General features: G+C 43.8%; 1 protein-coding gene across 2 annotated transcripts in view; it reads right to left on the minus strand.

Moving 5' to 3' along the window:
• Positions 1-2055: 2055 nt before the first annotated feature.
• SORCS1 (sortilin related VPS10 domain containing receptor 1) overlaps positions 2056-12045 on the minus strand; it is a 470882-nt gene continuing 460892 nt past the window's right edge. Inside the window, exons 25-27 of one of the 2 annotated variants that reach the window (XM_054581477.1) lie at positions 4310-4415; positions 4035-4195; positions 2056-2201 (exon numbers count right to left, since the gene is read on the minus strand). In XM_054581477.1, the coding sequence (XP_054437452.1) occupies positions 2137-2201; positions 4035-4195; positions 4310-4415 (332 nt within the window). In that variant the 3' untranslated portion in view covers positions 2056-2136. The remainder of the gene's footprint in view (positions 2202-4034; positions 4196-4309; positions 4416-12045) is intronic. The other variant, XM_054581478.1, reaches the window with a different exon arrangement.

The following is a 12045-nucleotide window of genomic DNA, read 5'->3' on the forward strand; positions in this document are numbered from 1 at the left end:
ACTCAAGGCAAGGCACTGTGCTAGATTTGAGTGCTATTCCCTTTTTTGTGACTTTCCAATTACAATGTTTTGAACTGCAACTCTGAGGACTTTCCTGTGCTGTTTCAAGTGAGCCTCTTTTGGTTTCCAAACAGTTTGTCTTCCAGATTAAATTTGGGAGGCTCCAACTGAAGAGGATCAATGAGGATGTTTCCTATGGGATAGGAAGCCTGGCAGGTCGGGGATCAATTGAGTTCTACAAATAGATGGCCACCTCAGGCATAAATCCCTTCCCAGATTCAATCATAACATCTTCGGCCTGGCTAATGTCAGCCTTGCTAGTCTTCCTCTGCCTGGGCTACACAAGGGCAGGGATCGTCAGGATCTTTAGGACACCCAGGGTCCTGTTCTATCGCCAGGGCACTCTCGTACCATGTTGTTGGCTGGGGGACATGGCCAAGCAGGAGACCGTGCTCTCTGAGTGATTTTTCAAAACCGTTTTCTCTTATATTTTAGAGTGGGCTTTGCCCAATCCGGAATACTCCAAGGGTTTTTCCTGCACATACTTTTGTTACCTTCTTTCTCTGGGCCTTCTTTCCTGATTGCCCTGGGAAAACAGGAATTTTCTTCATGTTTTGAGCCAATCCACTTTAGTTAGTGAGCTAACTCCTCCCCTTTATGCTATTGACTTTTGTCTTTGCTGATACCACAATACTCAGAGATCAGAGAGCACGTATGTGAGGTGTCTGGGATGATCCTGTATCATCAAAACCTCATCCTAATGTAAGACAAGACCTCTGTCTAGTTTTAGACTTTTTGACACTCTTGAACATTAAATCCATTAACCTGCTTCTTCTTCGGGTTAAAACAGTTTTATTTCACAAATATTCTTCCTCTACTGTGAGAGAGGAAATACTGAGTACAGCAACCACCACAGAAGGAAATTGCCCTGCCATACAGTAACATGTTCGAAACATTTCTCACAGGAATCTTCTAAGATCTGCCTGCATGACATGTTTGTGAAGGCGTGAGGATACCACCATTCATCTGAATGCTTTCTTTTCCAAAGTACATGGCTGGGTTTGAATTGCTTTGCGTACAAACCAACTCTTTCACACATATGATATGTTTCCAGGAGGGAGAGGACAAGGATGTTTGGAAGAGGCAGGTTCTATAGGAGGAGACAGAGGGTACATGGTCAATGACTACAGAAGCTGGCATGCTTGGGAGTGTACAAAACCGAGAGAGACCAGAAACTTGCAGGTGGTGGAGGCAGGGTTGGCAGAAGCTAGGCCAGTATTTAGGGAACATCAGGGTTAATGTCCAGAATCTAGCAATGTGTTTAGGAAGAAAAGGAAAGTGCAGATGAGGGGTAACTTGGGGACTGGAAGGAAGAGATACAAGGACATCAATAGATCATGACCACAAATGGAGAGCAAACAAATGGGAAGGCCAGTTAATGGGTAACTGGGATTCTGTTTTCCATATAAATTGGGGTAAGAGTAGAGAAAACTGAAAAGAAAGCAGTCATGACTGGAACGCGTGAACGGAAAACACAGGTCCACTTCTGACATGCTTGCCCCTGCCTTCCTTCCTTCCTTTCTCTGCCTGCATGTATGGAACTTCAACTCCTGTCTTTATCCCTGTGTCCACACTGAATGCAAAAAGTGGCCCTGGGGCCAACAGAGCCACCAGGGAAATGGCAATAAGGAAGATGAAACAGAGAAATAGCTCAGGGTTTCAAACTCCTGTGCATGTCTTTGTGTCTTGGGAAAGGGGCTGCGGTGGCTATCTCACCCATCAGCCAGTAGAGCTAAAATTGCTGTTAAATCTAGAGCCAAGAATATTTCCAAAAATACATGCAGATTTCCTTGGCCTATATATGTTAGGAAGTTTCTACAAACACGATCGATAAGAAAAAGAGAGAGAAGGTCGGGGGAGGGGAGTATTTTCCATTAAAATAGAGCACCTGCACACTGCCCCTCAGAGCATGTTCTTAAGGTACAGTCCACATGCACAGGCTTAAAGCTAAAAACCCTTGTTGTCTGTGTCAGAAGAATTAAAAAGTCCCGATGCAGTGCGTGTTTGTTTGTTTGTTTGAATTTTGATTGTTTTTATTTTGTTTTGTTTGTTTTTGTTTTTACTGGCGTCCTCCATTCAAACATTTACATAGGTAGGGATTTCTTTTGTGCTTTGATTCTCAGCAACTATGGAAATACTTCCTGGCAAAATAGGAAACAGAACAACAAAGGAAAGAAAGAAAACAAAAGTTAGTGGTCATGAAGGATGATGCACTTGACAAGAGCGAAATTCTTTCCTGATCAGCTGGTCGCCTGCAGCCTTTGGGGGTTTTCCTTAAATTGCAAATTGTGCCCCAGCAGATCCCCGCTTTGGCGTTGAAGGTGGAGTGGCTTGTCTTGCTCTTTGCAATCGGAGAGTTGAGTCACCAGGTTGAGTAGAAGGGGAGGGAGGGGAGGGTAAAGCTACTCTCCTAAGAGAAAACGTGTAACACTTACTCATTTAATGACACTGGAAATGGAAAAGTGTCAGAGACTTTGCAATGTGCTGCGAGACATTCCTGGCGAAGGAGGCTTGGCTACTTTGATAAAGTCAACAGCGCCTGTGCTTCATACCCAGTGGAAATGGGATTGAAAACCAAATGACCCACAGAAATGCACTTAGAAGCTTTAGCAGTGAGTCGACAGGGTGACCGCTTCCCTGGACTTGAAGACAGAAAAGGCTTTTTCTTTTAAACCCAAAGCAATTACGCATTTACCGCCCTGTCTCCCCAAATAAAAGAAAGCGCGCTGTGAAAATTGGACACCACATGTGGCTGCAGTGGTTATTATTACCTCCTATATAAGCCGGTCATTGCATTTAAATTTCCCCTAATACAGCCAGGGAACTTTCCCCTAGCCATTTAAAGAGAGGGTTATGTTTTCATTTAGGTACTCATTTTTGTCCCTCTCAAGTAACAATCTTATAAGGGCCTTCTAGGTGGTCTGGCATTATCACATTAGAGTGAAGCATGAATGGTTATACAGTAATTTATCCATCGTAGTCAGCAATGCAGGGTCTAGATGGGAACAGTTACAGCTTCACCTCCTGTTGCCAACAGACAGGAGGAAACAAGAAGAGAAATGGATCACAATTGTGGCTTCATGCGTTTGTCTAACTTCTTGGAAAATTTTCTCTGCAATAAATAATAGGACTCAGCAGTCACACTTGAGACCCTCTCTTCCTAGCTGTTGGGTTAGCATGCTGATTTCCCAGGCAAGGTGAGTTCTACTGATACAGGTGAAGTCTATTTTAACACTCCTGGTAGGCGCCAGGTAAAAAAAAGGGAAGAAGTATGCCAATCTGCTCTATAACCGTCTGACCCTCCAGTGGTCTCCCACAGGAAACCCCACTCTTGGGATGTTCCACAAACTTTTTGCCTCATGTCCTTAAAATTCTCAGGTTCTGGGGCTCATTTTTTAGATTACAGCTAGATTAAAACTAAAAAAATCCCAGGGTGACCAGGCTGCCACTCTGCCCCCCACCCCCGCACTAGCCTCATTACGTCGTTACGTCACTCCTCTTCAAGTGTACCCAAGCTGTGTGCCCTCCTGGAAGCTGTCTCAAGGTGAGGCTGCCATGTCTTGTTCTGCCTGTTTCATGCCCTATCCCTCCAACCCTGCCTGGCCCTCCGGACCACCAGATCCAGCCTCTGAGGCCTGCCCTTCTTCAATATCGTCAGAGCAAATGTTCTGCTCTTTACCCAAGAACACACAACATTTTAGCAAGGATTTTTGCAAAAAGAGGAAGAAAGTCATGAGAGAGAGAAAGGAAAAAAAAACAAAAAACAAAAACAACAACAAAAAAACTAGACAGGAGCAAGAAGGCTTTTTTCCTCATTCCAAAGGGAAGAAGCAGGGAAAGAGACATCTTAGCTGTTTCTCTCAGGGATGTTAGAGCAGAAAACAGTGGTTATGTCAAGCCAGAAAGGGGTTAGAGACAGTTTCAGCCATTGGTTATTCAGGCTGAACAGCTGACAGCTACTGGGAATCATTTACCTATGAGCTGGGATTCCACCTTCTCATCTATCAGCTGGCCAGGCCTCCTTAGTTCAGTCTGAGAGAAATGGGGCCTGCTTTCAGTGGGACTGACTCGACTGACCATCTCTCGTTCTTTCTCATTTTGCATCTGGGCATAAACATTAATCCCCGGGATCTTCCTAAAACATCAACAGAAACCATCACTGCTATGCGCAGGACGCGTACATCACAGGCTCCCGGACCTGTCACGAAGAAGGAAGAAGGCGGGGAAACATGGACGGAGAAACACGTACCTTTTAAACTTGTAGATGACGAACACGGCCAGGCCCACAAACACCACGGAGAGGAGCATCAGCATGGCAGACCCACTGTGGGTCGGAGTGAGGTCCACCAATGGGGCTGCGGAAGAAAGCAAGGCGTGGTCATGAGCAGAGACGTGAGTGGGTGGGACTCCGCGAGAGGCTCACGCAGTTCACCCAGAGACAGGGTGAGTCCCAGAAAACCGCCTGGGGCTTAGGCCTAAGATGCAGGTCACACAGCTGCCAGGCGGGTGCATCTGAGCCTGTCCCAGCCCCCAGAATTCTCCAGCTGGCCTGTCTAAGAAGGACAGTGTAGCCAGATTACTTGGATCCAAGGCTGGCTCCACTACGGGCTAGGTGTGTGATGCTGGGCAAATTAATTTCAGCTTAATGTGCCTCATGGGCTGCAATGAGAATAACAGTACATACCTCATCAGCTTTTTGTCACAATAAAATGAGTTCATGCATGCACAGCACTGATAACAGTGCTAGGCACATATAAAGGCTTCTTCAAATAGTAGCTTTCATTGCTACTGCTGCTGCTATCTTCCTAATCAATATTTATAATAATATAATTAGTACATTTTTCTATACCCTGAATGCAAGCTTTTCCTACTAAGCAATGCAGATAATCGGAAAAATACCAAAGGAATATATTTATGAATTACCTATTTTATCTCAATCCTATCCCAGCTGTTGTCATGTGAAAGAACTGAAAAGTCGTAGTAGCATGTTAATGTTTTTTTACACATGGAAAAGTGATGGCCTAGTGAGTATTTCACAAGGGCTGGAGGAGGGTTGTGCAATTAGGTGTTGTTGCTACAACCTTCCAAAACCCCAACAGCTCATGCCAGGAAGCACCAGCCACTCAAATGAGCTGAGTTCACTTCTTGGACAATACCAATGTCTTTACGTCCATAAAAGAGTCTCCCTCCCTGAATTTGCCCTTAGATTGCAGCTCCAGGGAACACTTCTCCCCACCTCCAAACCTCTTCCATCTCAGGGTCAAACCTGTTGTACTTTAAAACTTTGTTTGCAATTAATTTTTGCTCTCTTGAAAACTGACATTTTACAAAAACAGCATAGCTCAAGCATAAAAGGCAGGCAACATGCACCCCTTAGAATCCTGAATGCTGACCTTTTAACTTCCATCAATTTAAGCAAAGCCTGAGACTCAGAAATGTGGGTGACCTTTAAGCACCATTTTTTGTGGCTTTTCTCTGCTGCGAGCCAAAAGTGCAACGTTCTGGTCACCCAGGAACAAAAGTTCAAGAACAGATGACTGTAATATTGATGGTCTCAGACAAGACTCGAGGCTGCTTCTGGTCTGTGTGGTTATTGTAGGATAACAGCCCAGCCTCTCAATAACCACTATTTACTGAGATGTATATTCCATATCCCAAATCATTTTGGTGGAAAACAAAGTCAAACCCTCTCTCCGAAAACACTTGTTTTCAACTGTCGTTTTAGTAGAATCAGCTTTAGGAAGCACTAGATGAAGCACCAGGCTCCATGATTCTCCCTCCTCTCTAAGCCAAGGAGCGTTTCAGCTCTGAAGTGTGAGTGTGCAGGTCTGTGTGTGAGAACACATGGTAGAACACCCAAGGCACATGCGCTTTTAACTCAAAATCAGAAAGTAGCGGTCTTCTTTCATTTAGTTAGTCAGGCACAATGCCGTCGGCAAAGGAGTCCAGAGACACTTCAGAATTCACACCATAACTGGCAGGATGTCATCAGGGAAGGAAACACCTCCATTTGTCATAGATACTATCGTCACTCTCACAAATGGAAGACAGGGTCTGTGGTCTCCATTTAACAGACAAGAACAATGAGATTCTCATAGGTTAATGTTCCGCAGGACTCAGGACTAGTTAAGTGGAAGAACTAAGACTTGAACCCAAGTATCTTTCTCTCTCTCTCTCTCTCTCTCTCACACACACACACACACACACACACACACACACACACTTTGTACACAGGGTCTGACCAGAAAAAGTCCAGCCATCATTAATGTAACAAGAGAGGTTTGTGTGACATTGATGTAACCTGGCAGCTAAGAAAAGTAGACTGGAATGTGCATGTATGAACAATGATGACTTCATTGTACTAGTCAGTGGGGACGGTACATGCTGTTGAGTGACCATGTGTACTGTGTGGTCGTTGCATTCAAAATGACTGAACAAATAAAGCAAAGAATCTGCATCGAATTTTACATTAAGCTTGAACATTCCTCTACAGAAATCATTCAGATAATTCAGAAGGCTTTCAGTGACAATGCAATGAGTGCAGTGCAAATAAAAGTGTGGCACAAAGATGGCTGAGAATCTGTTGAAAGTGATCCATATTCTGGAGGGCCTGCAACAACAAGAACACCTGAGAATCTTCAACCTGTACAGGCTGCTAACAACAAAGATAGGCGACTGACAGTGCAAGAACTAGAAGCTAATCTGGGGATTCCAAAAACTACTGTGCCTGAGATTTTGATGCAGGATCTTGGTATTAAATGTATCATGGAAAAATTTGCTCCTCAGCTTCTGCTACCAGAGCAGAAGGAACATTGTGCTGCAGTTGCTAATGACTTGATTCAAGCTGACACCAATGAATCAGATTTCCTCAAGAAGGTCATAACCAGAGATGAATTGTGGATCTATGGCTATGAACAGGAAATGAAGGACCAGTCGTCCCAACAGAAGTCACTTTGTTCTCCACACCCAAAGAAGGCATGGCAAAGTCACAGCAAGATCGAGACCATGTTAACTGTGCTTTTTCATTGGGAAGGTGTTGTCTGTCACGAGTACACCTCTCCAGGCCAAACAGTTAATAAGGAGTATTACCTCAATGTTCTTCGTCAGTTGAGAGTTGCAATATGATGAAAACGGCTGCAGCTATGGGCCACTGGTGACTGGCAGCTTCATCACTACAATGTGTCCCCTTATGCATCACATCTTATGCAGAATTTTTTTGTGAAACATCAAATTACCGAGGTGACTCAGCCCCCTATGGCCCAGATTTGGTGCCCTGCGACTTCTGGCTTTTTCCAAAACTAAAATCACCTTTGAAAGGGAAAAAATTTCAGACTATCAATGAGATTCAGGAGAATATGACAGGGCAGCTGACGGTGATTGGGAGAACTGTGTGAGGTCTCAAGCTTCCTACTTTTTAGGGTACTGAGGCATCATTGTCCTATGTACAAGGTTTCTTGTATCTTGTATCTTCTTCAATAAAGGTCTCTTTCTCTTATTACATGGCTGGATACCTTCTGGACAGACCTTGCCAACCCTGGGCTCATTTCAGTGAGGGACAGCAGAAATTTTAAAAGATATTTCTGAGAATGGGAATTAAGACAAAACTATAGCACAAGAAGCAATTTAACAAGTGATATTAGTTAAAATACTAAGTTTTAAAATCATTGGTCACATGCTTTTAAACTTGGATGCTATGTATACATTATAAATATCAGTATATACGTGTATATATGCGTGGTGTGTATGCATAGAGAAATGAAGCCTCATGTACAAACCGCCCAGCTTCCACAACCAGTAAGCCACAGACAATAGTATTGCTTTATTTCTACTCCCATCCAGTCCCCACAACCCCAGTCACTGGATTATTTTAAGGCAAACCTCAGGTTATCTTTTTTTATGAACATGCATTCATAAAAGATAAGGTTGCTTGCTTTATCCACATTATCCCAACACCATCTTAATTCTTAAGGAAATGATAATAGGAAGCTATTTTAAAAATAATCTTCTAATGCACACCCTTAACTTGACTAGGAACAAATGGAGCCCCAGAGAGGTGCCAAAGACGGTTAGAATGGTTAGAAGCAGCTTAACTTTATTTACTAAACTTCTAACTCCCAACTGAATGTCCTTTTAGAATAAGCAAAATATCAGTGTAATGGAGCAACCAGGAAGAATTTTAAGTCTGTTTGAAATGTTGGCATTTGACATAAATGGAAAACTGAAGAGAGGAAATTGCTTTGGCCAGGCTCTCGCTAAAACAAAGCGAATGCTTGCGTGCACACGCGTGCACACACACAAATGGACTCTCTTCCTTTCCTCCTCTTCTCTCTCTCCTCATCACGAGGTAAAATCTCTCAATTCAGAACCATTCCCATCCAAATCCTCATTCCTAAAGAGCGGCATTAACACTGCTTCGTTATTAGCATTACCACGGTGTTTTGGGAAAACGGGCTCCTGCGTCCCGAGTTCTAAACCCTGCGCTCTCCGGGTGTCCTCCCCATCTCCGCGTTGCTCCCGCACTCCTCGGAGGCAGGCCCGAGGGCCGGCAGGAGGCAGCAGGCAGCGGCAGGGAGAGGCGAACACCATAGCCCTCTGTGTTCTGCGGGTGGCTTCTGCCTGCTGATCTGCCCCTGAATATAAACAGGCCATTATTGCTCCACACAACAGCAGCTGCATGTCTTCGTTTGCCCAACACTTAGGTGCATTTGTGTGTTTTGCTGAGGAATGGAAACTTGTGATAAATGGGCTTTACCTTGTTGTGTGGAATTAGCATAACTTAATCCCTCTCCAACTGCAGCATAAACAAGGTAGAAATGGGGGGGGGGGGCGGGGGGCTATATGGGGAAAGTGCTGAGCAAATATTTGCCATTATTCATGCACAGAGCAAAGCATGGGCCGGGATAGTACGGCAAGTCACGCGACATTTCCCAGGCTGGGTGCTGGCACACACAGTTCTAAAATCCTCTGAGAAACTTGGAAAGGCATCGAATTCTTACATTCTATGCATGAGCACCTAGGTTGATGACAATGATAGCCATGCTTACAGTATTAACAAGAGTCTTCTTATGAAAGGTGAATTGATATATAGTGAATGCTAAATACACGGTCACAGATTGCGTGAGAACAAAGTCAAAACTTCATGTTCAGGGTGAAGTACTTGAAAGAGTCCCTTTTTTGGAATCAGATTCTGACTCTGCCACTTCTGGGCTAAGTGGCTTAAAATGAATCTCAGTTTCCTTATCTGCATAATGAAGGTTAACTCGTGTTTATTTTAGAAAGTTGTAAGAACAAAATAAGATGGAATTTTTAAAGCCCTGGCATAGTGTCTGGTACATACCCAATATTTTTAATATTATCATATAATTATCGTATGACAATATCATATCTCTGAAAGAATATAGAAAGTATATTCTACAGAAAACCAGCCCTGAAAAATGATGAGAGTTCTGTGGTCCAATAATTTTTGGAAGTATTTGATGGGCATTTCTGCCTTGGAGATTCATGACACTATCAGTATATTAAATGTTCACAGCAGTCTCGCAGGAATGAAACTCATTTAACTTTACCATAGAGTTTCACAAACTGATTAGACCACAGACCCTTTGCAGACCTCGTCCCACACAACACACATCAGGGAATGCCTCACCCTGCACACCGCTTTCCCCTTTGCTGCAGCCAAGGCTCTTTACTTGGTTTATTTCCAAGTTTAAAGTCAACATTATGGTGGCATCACAAGGTAAAGCAGTGCAGGAAACCTTTGCTTCTGTCTCCAGTCACTCGCTTCCTATCAAAGGGACTCTCTTGGAGAACATCTGTCTGCACTATGACCCTGAAACTTTGAACGCTGACTGTATTGCTAACCCAGAAGTTTGTCCTACCAAAAAGTTGCCAAAGCAAGTTCACCCTTTATTTTCTTTTTTCCTCTCCAACAAAGAGACATGAGCCAGGCTTTCAGTTACATGCCTAGAATATCAAAAAAATCCATGGGGTCTGAAATCTCTTTTTCAGAAGTGGACGTGGTACGAGCATAGCAGAGAGAAAGCTGATGTAGAGTGCAGAAAGGCTAATGTGCACAGAGCACCCTCACTTGCCCAACAGGCCTTCCTGCTACTTCAAATCCAAACCCAATCAGGGGAGTCTTACCGACTGCTCTGTCCTGCTGAGATGACGCCATGAGCTTGGAGGCCAGACTGCAGGAGAATTCCCAGGGAAGTCCTAATGACCGATGAAGCAGTGCTGCTATACTGAGACTTAGAATGAGTCTCTTGGAACATCCGGCCACCAGAAGTTGAGGTCCCTTGGTCAAGTATGACAACCATGGGTACCACAAAGACTAAGACTAAGCTTATCGCCGTGATGGACATACAGGAAGAGAAGGATGTCTTTTGGTTTTCCAGGACCGAAGGTCAAGGAAGAATCCTACTTACTATGTAAAGTGTTTCCCAAAGTGCAGTATGTCTGGAGAATCTGTGAAAACACAGTTTCCAGGGCTTCACTTGAGAAAAACAAATACAGGTTTCTGAGAGCAGGTCCCAAAATATGTAACCAGCTACACAGGTTATAATTGTGCATGCCAGTTTGATAGTACTGCATGGTAGGCCCCACCTACTGTCACTCATAAAGCGTCCAGTCCTTATCTTCAGAGTGTGCCTGAACTTCAGTTTCCCTAGGTCACTAAAACAAAACAAAATGGAAAAACACACCTCTTTATTGCTAACAGTGGCTCAATCTGGCCATGGATTAATTGCCAGACTCTGTCTGTGTCCAAGCCTTGTGCAATCTGAGTTTGAAGCTTCTCCCACCAAGAGGAGAAATCTGTTTTCTCACCCTTTGAATCTGAGCTAACACTGAAATGTGATTTGACAATGGAATACATTGGAAGTGATGGTGAGCCAACTGTGAGTTTCCAGGCCTTGTGCGCGCATGCGCACTCTCTCTCTCTCACTCTCTCTCTCTCTCTCCCCTATCATTGCCATATGTGAGCAAGCCCAGGGAAGCCTTCTGAAGAATGAGAGAACACATAGAGGAGAGCTTAATTATCCCAGCTGAGGCCATTCTAGAGCAGCCTACAGCCAACTGACCCCCGGCATGTGGGACAGCCCAGCCAAGACCAGTAGAGCTCCCTACCCAGCAATCCACAGCTGACTGGAGACGCAAAATGAACAAGCTAATCCACAGTCTCATAAGCAATAATAAATGCTTATTGTTAAGCCAATCAATGTCTCAGTGGTTTGTTACATAGCAATAGCTTACTCATAGCTTCTCTCCTCAAAACTTTTCTCTTTCAACTAGTTAAACATCCAAGTAAATTTTCACCTTCAGGTTCTACACTATCCAATTTTCATTGTGGACTTCTGTTCACACTAGGAGGGTAGGCGTGTATAAGTATGATGATCATAAATATTCACTTCTAAACCAGGACACTTTAAGAGGGAAAGGGAGTGCTAATAAAGTATATGCAGACATGACAGATAATAATCCAACAGTTCTGGCCACTCTAGGTATAAGGAACTTGGTGCCTAAAAGGTAGCTTTTCCTAGGTTCTGTATCTTCTCTATATTTTATATGTGGTCTCCTGCCTTCTTTTTTACTACCAGTTTTTTGTTTTGTTTTGTTTTGTTTTGAACTATCTGCCTTGTCTCCCCCTTGGAGAACAGTGTCACCTAACTACCATTTATTTCTAACCTGATGCATGTTTGTGCCCTGCTCATCAATTGTTCATCTGATCACTCCCTCCTACAGACCATTCTCTGCCCAAGAGTTTCTAAGTACATCCTTGGGCACAGCCAACGCGGGCCAGTTACACTGTGGTCATTTCAGACCCTTCTATGGGCCCAGGGATTCAGGAAATGGTGAAGGCAGACTCTGTTAGAAGCTAAAGAGCAACCTTGTTGCTGGTCCCTGGTACATTCATGAAAGTCTCACGTTCATTTATTCACACTGGGGATAGGGATGTGTTTAGATATCTTGGCACCTGTTATTACT

This window comes from Pteronotus mesoamericanus, unplaced genomic scaffold (genome assembly GCF_021234165.1).
Source record: "Pteronotus mesoamericanus isolate MK-2021 breed Mesoamerican mustached bat unplaced genomic scaffold, CSHL_Meso_final contig_657, whole genome shotgun sequence".
Taxonomy (NCBI): domain Eukaryota; kingdom Metazoa; phylum Chordata; class Mammalia; order Chiroptera; family Mormoopidae; genus Pteronotus; species Pteronotus mesoamericanus.